Here is a 14,144-nt window from a genome sequence, read left to right as displayed (position 1 = left end):
TCCACTTCTTCCCCATCATCCTCTGAGTTGGACATCATGGAAGCCCTGAGATTTGGACCATTTTTCAAGTTTTTAATTTAAAAAAATAATAATGCATAGTTTGTTGCCTGTGCCCATTACTGAAATCTTGGTGTGATGCCATCACCTGAAAAAGTTGCTGACCTCTGTGTTAAAAGGTTGCAGATATACTTTGTATTTTCTGTACTGTACAAGAATGTAACACAATATATTCATTTCATTGTTAATTGTGACACAAAAAATACTTGCACTTTCTTTTGTTGTAAACCTCTTCCACCAAGCACCACATTCCATCTTGGGAGATGATAGGGACTTTTTTTTGTTTGTTTAAAGCTTTATTAATATTTTTTTCAACATATACATAAAAACTACAAAGAATGAAACGAAGAATACTACAAGAAAAAAAGAAAACTAAAAAAGTGAAAACACAAAGGAGACTACTACATAGTGACTTCCAACTTTCTACAACAAAGATATATGTAACTCAATATTAATCTCTTACTCTAATTTAAACTAAAATAAACAGATTTTTGTTGCATACTAGGGCCTGGGTTTCTGAAATGTTAGCCAGCTTGTGGTTCAAAGCACAAAAAATTATTTCTATAAAACATTTCCATTCTCATATAACGTTCTTCTCTAAAACAAACTACCTTTCCCTCTTAATATATAAAAAACCGTTTGCAGCATAATTTTTCACCTAATAAACAACTGATCAAATATTGTCCTTCTTCACTACAATTTTACTCCTCTCTACCTGCTAAAATAACAACAAAAAAAGCCCTGTCTACATTTAATTCATATTTTTCAAAAAGAAAAAGCGTCCATCAAAACCTTTAAAAAACCACCCTAATAAACTTATTTATGTAAATTAACCAAAACTTAAACGTTACATCTTACAACCATTAAATATTTAAACAATAACTTTATTAATATCCTCTTACCCAAATAAAAGGGACGCGGTGGCGCTGCGGGTTAAACCGCTGAGCTGCCGATCGGAAGGTCGGCGGTTCGAAACCGCGCGGCGGGGTGAGCTCCCGTTGCTCGTCCCAGCTCCTGCACACCAAGCAGTTCGAAAACATGCAAATGTGAGTAGATTAATTGGTACCGCTTCGGCAGGAAGGTAACGGCGTTCCGTGAGTCATGCCGGCCACATGACCATGGACGGGTCCTAAGGGACAACGCCGGCTCCAAGGCTTAGAAACGGAGATGAGCACCGCCCCCTAGAGTCGGACACGACTGGACTTTACATCAAGGGAAACCTTTACCTTTACCTTACCCAAATAAAGTCATTATCCCAAAAACAAAATTATCCGTCTAAACCTTTAAGAGACCATCCTGATAAACCCAATTAAACTATTATCCCACTTCAAAATAGACTAAGGCATTTAAATGTCTCAGTATTACAGACAGGGCTTTCTCCTTACAAATCTCAAGTTTAACAGCCTGCCTTGTGAAGTCCAAATAATCTTCAAAAACCTTCCAGCCCTTGAAGCTTAATTCCTTCCTTTGGTCTCGATGCTCCAGGAATGCAGCCATTTCCATCTCTACCTTTACACCCAGAACTTTTCCTTATTCAAGATTAGGGTTAGCATTCCACAATTCAACTTTTTTCCCTTCACATTTTGTCTTCAGGACATTAATCCTCGTTTTCTTCTTTAAGGAAGAAGCATTATTCCCAAAATAGTTTTCACCCTTGTATCTTTTTCAGATCGTTGGTAAACTTTAGATTCTACAACTTCCAGGAGATGTTCCAGGACATGGGCAACCTTAAGATAGAATTCTTTAAGGATTGCTTTCTTCCATGTCCCTCCACAGAATGCTATGGCGCCCCTAGTGCCTCAAGAATGCATTAGGCAGGAGATTGGGGAAGTCCTTCAGTTAATTTTCAGGAAGCCTTCAATAAACATGAAAGAAAGTGTAAACAGAAGCCGTTCTCATGGAAAGTAAAAGCAGATAGATCAGAATTCAGCTCTGCAGATTCAACAAAGTAGGAAAATCTTTTATAATCCTCGAAACATTAAAAAAATAGCAAATAGCAAGCAAAAATCTTTAAGTCCCAACATTATAATTTAAGTATTGAAAAAGCCAAATTTCCAAATTAATAACGTCCAAAAATAATGAAAATCACCAAGAGGTTCCACATCTCTTTGTTGCAAAAAGCAATAACAAATAAAACAGAAAAAAATGGTGTTTTAGAAATGGGGTGGGCAGCTTTAGAGTCCGTTTTCAGTTTCAGCATAGCTAAGGAAGAGATGACAACCCTGCCTCCCAGCTGATCACTCACTAGTCAATAGCAAAACACCATTCTGCAGCCTTCTGGTTGCGACCAGCCATCTGGAGAGCACATGGGGTGATTCCTAAGGTTCTCCTTAATCTGGAGAACATTTCTGTGCTCTAAGGAGACCTGCCTGAGCCCAAAAAACAATCTGCCCTGACTAGTCTACCGCAAAGAGCACAAAGATGTGTCTCAAGGTGCCATTTCCCCACCAGAAGTCCATTACTAGGGACTGAACTTTTGATCAACAGAATGCAAAGTGTGTGTTTTATCACTGAGCTGGGCTGTTTCTTAAAAATTGTAATCTTTCAAAGTCTGAGTAACAGCTTTAAATAGTAAGTTGTGAAGATATATCATTGTTTAAAAGTGTATTACCATGTATGGGTAATGGATTACTGGGGAACCCCACAAAGTGATTTTACCAAAGTGCTTTTTGACCATGGGGGGATATATACATGATTCCTGTTCAAAGGATATAGGTTTGAAATCAAGCTTAAATTAATTGTTTTTGTGTTGCTGACTAGTAGCTCTTGTGTCAAAAATGGTCTTAACCTACTTATTAGGTTTTGGGATGGTTTCTTTATGGTAGGCTTCCCTGATCTGACATCCCTAGAAGTGTGGGGTATGCAACTCCTGCCTTGCCTTACCAACCATCATGGACAATTCTGGGATGCCTGGTTGGGGCAATATGATTTCTAGAATACCTGCTCTACCGGTTACACCTTTTTTCAATGCATGTTCTGCTTTTGTTGCACTGTTTTCCTAGTTTTTTGACCGCCTGAAGCTCATGGCAATGCCCACCAAACACCAGCCTGATTTCATTTACCTGCGACATGTTCCTCTGAGGAAAGTGTATCTCTTCACAATGATCCAGTTGATCTGCCTGATCATTCTGTGGATTATCAAGGCAACTCCTGCAGCCATTATCTTTCCTATGATGGTAAAATACTTAAAACTGAAATGGCCATCTCTATCATAGGGGTATGGGAGAAGAGTCAGAATTACATCTTGAAGGCATTGACCTGGCATCTGTGTATTACATCTATACAGTATTAAGAAGACCTGATTTTGCTGAGAATCCTGAGCTGTAAGGCTAAAGAAATAAGTCTTTAGTTATATATTATTCATGGGACGTGGTGGCGCTGCAGGTTAAACCGCTGAGCTGCCGATCGGAAGGTTGGCGGTTTGAAACCGCGCGGCGGGGTGAGCACCCGTTGCTAGTCCCAGCTCCTGCTCACCTAGCAGTTCGAAAACATGCAAACGTGAGTAGATCAATAGGTACCACTTCGGCAGGAAGGTAACGGCGTTCCGTGTCGTCATGCTGGCCACATGACCCGGAAAATGTCTACGGACAACGCCGGCTCTAAGGCTTAGAAACGGAGATGAGCACCGCCCCCTAGAGTCGGACACGACTGGACTTTACGTCAAGGGAAACCTTTACCTTTACCTTATATATTATTCATATGTCAGAGAACAAATGAGTGACAATATTCATGCTACATATTAGTTATTGCTGCTGGCTTAAGGGGAAAATATTAACAGCAGAACAGTTTACTAACTGGAATAAAGAAGGCTTTTGTAGACTTGACAGCATATGCCATTTCATAATTCCATTACCAATATGTCAACACCATCCATTATCACTTCCTAAATTTCAGTGTGAATTAATAGAAGTCCTGCTTGAATGTTTTAAGGGGTATTTTAGAGGCTGTCCCAGGTGGGCTGTACAGGCAATCCTTGCTTACTAACCACAACTGGGACTGGCAACTCTGTTGCTAAGTGCTGTGTTTGCTAAGCAGAAAATCACATGACCACAACTGATTTACAGCTTCACTTCCACTTCTGTCATTAAGTGAATCACCGCAGCCGTTAAACAAGACATATTACCATAACTTGTGATTTCACTTCTGTGTTCTCCAATTAATTTTGCTTGTTGGAAGCTGGTTGTGAAGCACACAAAAGGCAATCACTTGACTGCGGGATGCTGTGATGGTCATAAATGCGAGGCTTGGTCACAAAGCTGTTTTTTCCCAACCGTTGTAACTTCAAATTCGCTAAACAAGGCAGTCAGTAAGCATACCTGTAGTTTGTTTGCTGACATGAGCCTTTTTCACCAGATGAGTCTTGGTCTTAATCGTGTGCATGGAGTTAAAATACCTGATATTCTCCCAATGTGATCATTTCTGAATATCTACCAAGTAGCTCCAAGATAACTAAACCACTTTTTCTTTGCATCCACTGTTCCTAATGAATTCCATACTATATCTTGCCTTTCCATCTTGATTTTGTGAAAGGTGAAAGGTCCCCTGTGCAAGCACTGAGTCAAGTCTGACCCTTTGGGGGGACGCCACTTTCATGACCTTTTCTTGGCAGACTATAGCGGGGTGGTTTGCCATTGCCTTCCCCAGTCTTCGCCTTCCCCAGCAAGCAAGCTGGGTGCTCATTTCACTGACTTTGGAAGGATGGAAGGCTGAGTCGACCTGAGCCGGCTACCCGGGAATCCAGCTTCCTCTGGGATAGAACTCGGGTCGTGGGGAGAGTTTTGGTTGCAATACTGCCGCCTACCACTCTGTGCCACACGAGGCTCTACTATCTTGATTTTAGTAGTATCATAAAGGAACAATGGTTGTATTTATTTAGCATTGTGAGATCAACAGCCCCAGAACTAGCATAAAGCAAGCTTATTTGCCACAATGGAAGCTTTTAGAAAAAGAGACCTTGATGATGTGTGATGTATTCTCTGTTTCTCTCTCTTTCAATTTTTTCTCTCTGGTGCTTGTTATCTGCTTTGCTCATTTCTGGTGAATTCTGTTGTCATCTCAGGAATGTTACTCCTTTTTTCTTCTCCTTTCTCTCTTCTCCCTTCCCAAGGTTTTGGCATTGATCTTTGTTCGGAAGGTCATGGATATATGCTTTTCAAAGCGGGAACTCAGCTGGCTTGATGACCTCATGCCAGAAAGCAAAAAGAAAAGTCTGGATGATGCTATTCAAGAGGCAAAACAAAGTGATGTGAGTAACTCTCCCTTCTGGTCTCTGGACACTGTACCCGACCCTTTTCCTGTGTGCTGCTGACCTGATGTGACCCCTGCCTTCTGTAGACAGCTGTCTGGGCAGTGCCTGCCTGGTGCTTTTGGAAGTGTAAGTCAGATCTGACCCAGGCACCTTCTTGACATGCTCACCGCTGTTGTGAAAAAGCTCTAGACTGCTTTCAAGACTTGTTTCTGCGCTCTGGTGAGAGACCACTAGAGGGAGCATTAGACCTCTCTTTAAAAACAAGACTAGCTTTTCCCCCCAGAAATTTCACCAGGAAAAACAGAAAAGGTTGCTCGTTTCTTCAGCTAACAAGGGGGTGTAGTTTCTACTGTTTTTAATTTGTTTTTTTACATTCTTATTTCTATCCTTTTTTCTTATCTCTCTGTATCATTTTTCTTATCTTCTGTACTGAGGTCCCAGACCTTTTCTACTGAGGTTTCTTTTTCCCCAGCCTCTCTGGATGTGACCCTTAGACATCTCACTCTCATTCCCCCTTTTATGGCTAGCAACTGCTCTGTGTATTGGGGGCCTCCAGGTTGTGTTGGGCACAACTTTCTGGCTCTGGCAAGAGATTTGTGTCGGGCCATCATAGGTAGAATGTCACCTCCTCTGGGCATGGACTATGTAGGTACTAAATAAATTGGAACATTTCAATTCAGTAATGATGGAATTTCAGATACATAATAAGTTCAGGGTATAATGCAGATCAGGCTACTTTGATTGAAACTTGTTTCTTTATTGACAGCAAATGTCATGAAAGTTGATAAATTGTGCTAAATAATATGGTGAAGGAGTTATCAAAAGGTAACCATTATCAGTTCAACTGTAGAAAACTTTGGTTGGTATATGTGCAGATTAGGACTGGAGTGTATTATTTTATCACAATTAAAACAAGAATTTCTCTGTTAAAAAGGAATCTCAGAAGATGATGGCAGACGATAAACCAACTGTAATTGATATGCCTTCGATGAATCCAGATTATCTGGCAGTTCCAGGAAGTTCACAGAGTAGTGTGCCAAAAACTTACAATAGGTAAAAAAAAAACAACCCATTAAGCTAAAAGCAATTATTATATTGTTGTAGCTTTTTCTGTTGTTCCTGTTGCTACTGTTATTTTTAATTCTTCCACTAACCTGTTTGGAAATATACTGGAATATACCTTCAGCCACATCATTTGAGTTGTATCAACCACTTTTACCACTGTGCTCATTTACATTTGGGAATGCAGACATTCATGGCTCCAATTGAAGCAAATATTTGTAGCTCAGGGTTGAACTGTGGAGTCCTTGGTGCTCTCTGAGCCTTGTTTTCTTGCAGACGTTTCATTGCCATTCATGGCTCCATCACTGGCATTTTTTTAAGTAATAGCATCTTAAATAATCTCCATCTTTGCAAATATAGACATGGCCTAGTTGAGTGTTCCAGTTTTTCAGCAAAGGATTGTTACCTTGTCGTGGTGCTGGAGCTTGAGCACCTCAATGATGCCATGAGCTAAACCATGAAGGGCCACCCAAGATGGGAAGGTCATGACAGAGAGGTCAGACTAAATGCGATCCCTGGGGAAGGTAATGGCAACCCACCCCAGTATTCTTGCCGTGAAAACTAATTGGATCAGTACAACCAGAGATATGTCGGTATACCATCGGAAGATGAGACCCCCATGTCGGAAGATGGTCAAAATACTACTGGGGAGGAACAGAGGATGAGTTCAACTAGCCCCAGACGTGATGACGCAGCTAGCTCAAAGCCGAAAGGACGGCTAGCGGCCGACGGTGCTGGTGGTGAACGGCGAATCCGATGTTCTAAGGATCAACACACCATTGGAATCTGGAATGTAAGATCTGTGAGCCAGGGCAAATTGGATGTGGTTATTGGTGAGATGTCAAGATTAAAGATAGACATTTTGGGCGTCAGTGAACTGAAATGGACTGGAATGGGCCACTTCACATCAAATGACCACCAGATCTACTACTGTGGACAAGAGGACCACAAAAGAAATGGAGTAGCCTTCATAATTAATAGTAAAGTGGCTAAAGCAGTGCTTGGATACAATCCAAAAAACGACAGAATGATCTCAATTCAAATTCAGGGCAAGCCATCTAACATCACAGTGATCCAAATGTACGCCCCAACCACAGATGCTGAAGAAGCTGAAGTAGAGCAGTTCTATGAGGATCTGCAGCACCTACTGGACAACATGCCTAAAAGAGATGTTATTTTCATCACGGGAGACTGGAATGCTAAGGTGGGCAGTCAAATGACACCTGGAATTACAGGTAAGCATGGCCTGGGAGAACAAAACGAAGCAGGACATAGGCTGATAGAATTTTGCCAAGACAACTCACTCTGCATAACAAACACTCTCTTCCAACAACCTAAGAGACGGCTTTATACATGGACTTCCCCAGATGGACAACACCGAAATCAGATTGACTTCATCCTTTGCAGCCAAAGGTGGCAGACATCTATACAGTCGGTAAAAACAAGACCTGGAGCTGACTGTAGTTCCGATCACGAACTTCTTCTTGCACAATTTAGGATCAGACTAAAGAGATTAGGGAAGACCCACAGATCAGCTAGATATGAGCTCACTAATATTCCTAAGGAATATGCAGTGGAGGTGAAGAATCGATTTAAAGGACTGGACTTAGTAGATAGGGTCCCGGAAGAACTCTGGACAGAAGTTCGCAACATTGTTCAGGAGGCAGCAACAAAATACATCCCAAAGAAAGAGAAAACCAAGAAGGCAAAATGGCTGTCTGCTGAGACACTAGAAGTTGCCCAAGAAAGAAGGAAAGCAAAAGGCAACAGTGATAGGGGGAGATATGCCCAATTAAATGCAAAATTCCAGAGGTTAGCCAGAAGAGATAAGGAATTATTTTTAAACAAGCAATGTGCGGAAGTGGAAGAAGACAATAGAATAGGAAGGACAAGAGACCTCTTCCAGAAAATTAGAAACATTGGAGGTAAATTCCAGGCCAAAATGGGTATGATCAAAAGCAAAGATGGCAAGGACCTAACAGAAGAAGAAGAGATCAAGAAAAGGTGGCAAGAATATACGGAAGACCTGTATAGGAAGGTTAACAATATCGGGGATAGCTTTGACAGTCTGGTCAGGGAGCTAGAGCCAGACATCCTGAAGAGTGAGGTTGAGTGGGCCTTAAGAAGCATTGCTAATAACAAGGCAGCAGGAGACGACGGCATCCCAGCTGAACTGTTCAAAATCTTGCAAGATGATGCTGTCAAGGTAATGCATGCTATATGCCAGCAAATTTGGAAAACACAAGAATGGCCATCAGACTGGAAAAAATCAACTTATATCCCCATACCAAAAAAGGGAAACACTAAAGAATGCTCAAACTATCGAACAGTGGCACTCATTTCACATGCCAGTAAGGTAATGCTCAAGATCCTGCAAGGTAGACTTCAGCAATTCATGGAGCGAGAATTGCGAGATGTACAAGCTGGGTTTAGAAAAGGCAGAGGAACTAGGGACCAGATTGCCAATATCCGCTGGATAATGGAAAAAGCCAGGGAGTTTCAGAAAAACATCTATTTCTGTTTTATTGACTATTCTAAAGCCTTTGACTGTGTGGACCATAACAAACTGTGGCAAGTTCTTAGTGGTATGGGGATACCAAGTCATCTTGTCTGCCTCCTGAAGACTCTGTATAACGACCAAGTAGCAACAGTAAGAACAGACCACGGAACAACGGACTGGTTTAAGATTGGGAAAGGAGTACGGCAGGGCTGTATACTCTCACCCTACCTATTCAACTTGTACGCAGAACACATCATGCAACATGCTGGGCTTGAGGAATCCAAGGCTGGAGTTAAAATTGCTGTAAGAAACGTTAACTATCTCAGATATGCAGATGAGACCACTTTGATGGCTGAAAGCGAAGAGGAACCGAGGAGCCTCATGATGAAGGTGAAAGAAGAAAGTGCAAAAGCTGGCTTGCAGCTAAACCTCAAAAAAACCAAGATTATGGCAACCAGCTTGATTGATAACTGGCAAATAGAGGGAGAAAATGTAGAAGCAGTGAAAGACTTTGTATTCCTAGGTGCGAAGATTACTGCAGATGCTGACTGCAGTCAGGAAATCAGAAGACGCTTAATCCTTGGGAGAAGAGCAATGACAAATCTCGATAAAATAGTTAAGAGCAGAGACATCACACCGACAACAAAGGTCCGCATAGTTAAAGCAATGGTGTTCCCTGTAGTAACATATGGCTGCGAGAGCTGGACCATAAGGAAGGCTGAGAGAAGGAAGATCGATGCTTTTGAACTGTGGTGTTGGAGGGAAATTCTGAGAGTGCCTTGGACTGCAAGAAGATCAAACCAGTCCATCCTCCAGGAAATAAAGCCAGACTGCTCACTTGAGGGAATGATATTAAAGGCCAAACTGAAATACTTCGGCCACATAATGAGAAGCCAGGACACCCTGGAGAAGATGCTGATGCTGGGGAGAGTGGAGGGCAAAAGGAAGAAGGGCCGACCAAGGGCAAGATGGATGGATGATATTCTAGAGGTGACGGACTCGTCCCTGGGGGAGCTGGGGGTGTTGACGACTGACAGGAAGCTCTGGCGTGGGCTGGTCCATGAAGTCACGAAGAGTCGGAAGCGACTAAACGAATAAACAACAAAAGTTGAGTTTTCCACCTTGCATCCCACCTACATGGGAAATGATGTGGGTTTTAGCTGCTGGAATTTCTATTTCCAGAATTGAGTCCTTAAAAAACATCAAGTTTTGGGTCTTCTTTCCCAGATCTTTAAAGATATTCCCTTATTGTTGCTCAATGTGTAGCATCACCCTGCACCAGTTAACATCTGAATAGCATTCCTCAGGGAGGCTTTGCCTTCCATTTAAGAATGTATCTGGTATGGCAATGGCTACTAACTCTGTCCTCTTTTTTCAGGCTTTAATTACTTTGCTGGAAGAAGAATTTAAACTCAAAAGCTTGCAACTGTTATAAAACATCGTCCTGATAAAGGAATTATTTGTGTAGATTGCTCTTATTTTCTTTTTTTTTCCCATGGGCAACACAGCTACTATTATACTTTTTTTAAAAAAATCAGAAACTCTTGTTTATTCTGCAGATGTCTCAAGCCTTTTCCTGAGTAAAGTTTTTGAATCAGTGCCAAAAATAAGTTTCTAGAAACAGATCTGATAAAAGGATTGAACTTCTTCTGCTCTTTCCCAGACACACACTACTGATGGAAAAAGGAGTCCCTTCTTTCCTGCCTAGTTGCCTGCAGTATTATATTGTGTTAGAATTTCTTTTTTTTCCCATAAACTTAATAAAGTTTCAACAAGAGATAAAATATAAAGAAACAGAAAAAAAAGAATTAAGAATAAAAGGTCAGAAAGAGAGCAAAGTTAAGAGTGCAGAAAAGAAAAAAAAAAGGAAAAAGAAAATATAGAAAAAGCATCGCTTCTGACTTCCTTTGGTAGAATAGAAGATACGTTAACCTCTTACTCCAAAATTAACAGTAGCACACAGTATTTCTATAATCGTAAACAATTTTAATCATCAAATCCCAAAATTAAAGTTTCGGGTTGTGTTAGAATTTCCAGAGGGTTGCGGGACGAGATGTTTTGCCTGTGGAAAGTGTGGGTGCAGGTTCTCAACAATGTTTCGTTTCGAGGCCATTTTAAAAGGTTTTACTTCAATTGCAGTTAAGCCAACCACATTATCATCCATGTTTCCTTACTCCTTCCTTAAGTTTTGGAGTAACATGGAAGAAAATTAGGCTTTGTATTGAACTAATTGAACTTTCTTCCTCAGAGTGGATATGATCTAATGAGGGTGGTATATGACTAAGACAGGGATAAAAACTTTAGGAACACGGATGTGCTATTCCTTGCCTCCAGCCCCCCACGTATGGATACCGGTGAACTGTGTTTGTTCATGAACAGTCATTTACAATAGTTAAGTACTTCTGGCATTCCACACTTCTGGCTTTTCAATTAGTATGCTCATGGCTTCGTTCACATAATCAGGGAGAAGAACAATTTTTCTAATCATAAAATAGAATTCAGTGTTTTGAAAGAAACTGAATTATGTGTATTGCATTTGGAAATAGTCAGGTGATTAATTCCTGTCTCATTCGAGCCAGGGGAATCAACTCTAAATGATGAAAATAATTTTATAAAATGGGAAGTTCTCTTAATGAAAATGTTGTTGTAGGCCTGATCCTTCAGATATTAACATCTCAGAAGAAATGTCTAAAACAACTGTGTGGAAGACCCTCACCATGAACACAGGAAAGATCTGAAGTTAAAAAGAAGAGGTATGGAAATTTTTTATAGGGCAATCTCACCTCACCTCATGCAGTCTTCAAGAAAGAATATATAAAGGGGCAGCTTTAAAAATGGCAGGATGAGAATTGTTAACCACCCCTCTCCAAACAGCTTTCTTACATCTACTACTGTGAACTGAATATAGTCAATGTATGCCCACAAAATCACTATACCATCTCTGTAGCATGGCAAGTCCATAGCTGTATTACACGTAGCTTATAAAGGAAGACCAGTCATTTGACCAGTGATAGAAACTACCAGTCCAGAAGCAGATGTTTGCGGACTATTTCTATATGCAGAGGATATTATTGGACAATCATGACAGGGAAATTCTAAATCTGTTTCATTTGTTTTAAACTTGGGGTGGGAGAAAATAGAAGATATGGGAAAATACCTTCAGGATATCCAGGACTGGTATCTCTAATGGCAATTTTTTATTTACAGCTTGGCCGTTTAGGACTTCGCTTAGGACAAGCAGCTCGCAGCACACGAAGGTGACTCAGGGAAGAGCCAAGGTGTGCAGGCCAAGAAGAGAAAATATTTTTGCAATGGAGAAGGGCACAGGCAAAGTAACTGCCCTGGTACTTCCTTCATTCAAGTAACTGGGTTAATATTAAAGGCATTGAAAAGTGTTCTGATGATCCTTTGTGTGCTTCAGTGGGCATTCTAATTATCTTCTGACCAGCAAGATAGACCAGTGGAAGTCTAGTGTTAAAGCCTCTCTTCGGTGTGCACAAACACATGCATATTTGCTCTGTTACAATTTCTTAGTAGTAGAGATTGCTGCCACTGTATATTTACCTTTTTCCTTCCAGTGTGTGTTTAAGTTTCCACTTTGAATGTACAGCAACATTATGCCACAACTATTTTGAGTTTCTGTTTGGTTTTGGGGGTTTTTTAGGGTGCTACTTTAGAAATGTTGGTGTTGTTTGCAAAATCCAATAATAAAATGTAGCTGAGTTACCACATAAACAATTGATAAGAGGTAACAATATAAATTATTACATTAAATGGGAGAAATATCCCTGCATTTCCCCCTCTTTTTTGTTTCATAATCATGCTGCTTAAATTCTGTTTTGGCTCCTTGTTTATTTGGCAGCTAATCTTGTGAGTTGTTTTTAAGAAAATGTGTATGTTGCTGTGTTTTCATGTCTAGGTGAATTCAGCCAAGCCATTGACCTCAATAGTGCAAATTACCTAAGGGGAGGGAAAGGTGATGAATGTAAGAGTTGTCAGCATCACTGTTTGCACCATTTTGATGGATACTTACTGCCAAGACAATATGTGGGAAAAAATAAAATAGATATTGGAGCTCAAGGAGTGAACACAATAATATCTAGTCAAAGTTTGCTTCAGCAAGGATTCAATTCCAGAGGAGTAACCCATGCCAGGAATCTTACTTTTTAAAAAAATAGTACTTGTAGAGCTGCAGAATTGGAAGGACATGGAGTCCAACCCCCTTGCTCGCTCAGGAAGCATTCTCTAATAGTTGGCTTGGTAGACTCTGCTTGAAGCTGTCCAGTGAAGGGGAGCCCACCACCAATAATCTCTCAAACTGCTCTTACCATTAGGAAGTTCTCCCTTCCCTTAAGTCAGAATCTGCTTTCTTGTACCATAAGATCCTATTCCATGGCCCGCCCTCTGTGATAATGTAACCTCCTTTGTGACACACTTCACTATCTGGAGAGGGTAAAGATACCTTTCTGCAAGAAAATCAATAGAATGTTTCAAATGTTAATAATATTGATTAAGTAATAGTTACTATTTACAGCAGTTAGTCTGTTCTAAGTTCTAGCTGGTAGAAATCAGTCAGAATTCCAAGCCCTTAAAGATGCATAGCATTTATTGTTAGAAAGGTGGCTAAACTCCTCTTTCCCTAAACGTAGGGAGCTCCCTCAGTTTCTCTTGGAAATTAGTAAAATCACTGAGCTTTTAAACAGAAATTTGATCCTTGATCATTCCTTTTTCTGTGATCATTTAGAACATTGGGATTCTCAGACAGTTGTTGTGAGCCATTTCAAGTTATGAAAATTAAAATGTCTGTCTGTCTGAGCTTCCCAAATGTTAACTGGCAAAACAATAATGGATTGGCTGCTACTATTGGCATGTGTTAAGACATCCCATGAGCTGGTTTTCAGCAAAGAAATCAACCAGAGTCTGCAGCAAGCTTGAATGTCCTCCATTATCTCTGGGCATCCTGCATCTATGCAGCTTGTCAGCCCTTTGAGGTAGGCAAAGTCAGCAAATAGGAGCAACAGAATTTTCAGGAATACTCTTTATTATTCTAAAGAATAAGAACAGAATCTTGAAAACCTGTCAGAATTTTTTTGTACTACATTGTATGGCAAACAAAGTTGGTTTGTGTGTATGTGTTATTTTGAGTTTCTTTTTCATGTTTCTTTATTTCTCACATCTGAGTTATATTTTCTGAACTACCTCCCTTTATAGTTCATTCATCTGTTCCTATTCCCAGGGCCAGATGTATATTTTATCACACAGAGGAAGAGAGATAAT

At 40.5% G+C, this 14,144-nt stretch overlaps 1 protein-coding gene across 1 annotated transcript in view; it reads left to right on the top strand.

Moving 5' to 3' along the window:
- Positions 1-12,582, top strand: part of SLC4A8 (solute carrier family 4 member 8) — a 99,899-nt gene extending 87,317 nt beyond the window's left edge. The window contains exons 22-26 of the mRNA XM_063292966.1: positions 3,060-3,233; positions 5,165-5,302; positions 6,240-6,358; positions 11,518-11,620; positions 12,075-12,582. Of these exons, the coding sequence (XP_063149036.1) occupies positions 3,060-3,233; positions 5,165-5,302; positions 6,240-6,358; positions 11,518-11,605 (519 nt within the window). The 3' untranslated portion in view covers positions 11,606-11,620; positions 12,075-12,582. The remainder of the gene's footprint in view (positions 1-3,059; positions 3,234-5,164; positions 5,303-6,239; positions 6,359-11,517; positions 11,621-12,074) is intronic.
- The last annotated feature ends 1,562 nt before the right edge of the window (positions 12,583-14,144 follow it).

This window comes from Candoia aspera, chromosome 2 (genome assembly GCF_035149785.1).
Source record: "Candoia aspera isolate rCanAsp1 chromosome 2, rCanAsp1.hap2, whole genome shotgun sequence".
NCBI lineage: Eukaryota > Metazoa > Chordata > Lepidosauria > Squamata > Boidae > Candoia > Candoia aspera.
The sequence above is the reverse complement of the archived record's forward strand: the minus strand, read 5'-3'. Positions and strand labels throughout refer to the sequence as shown.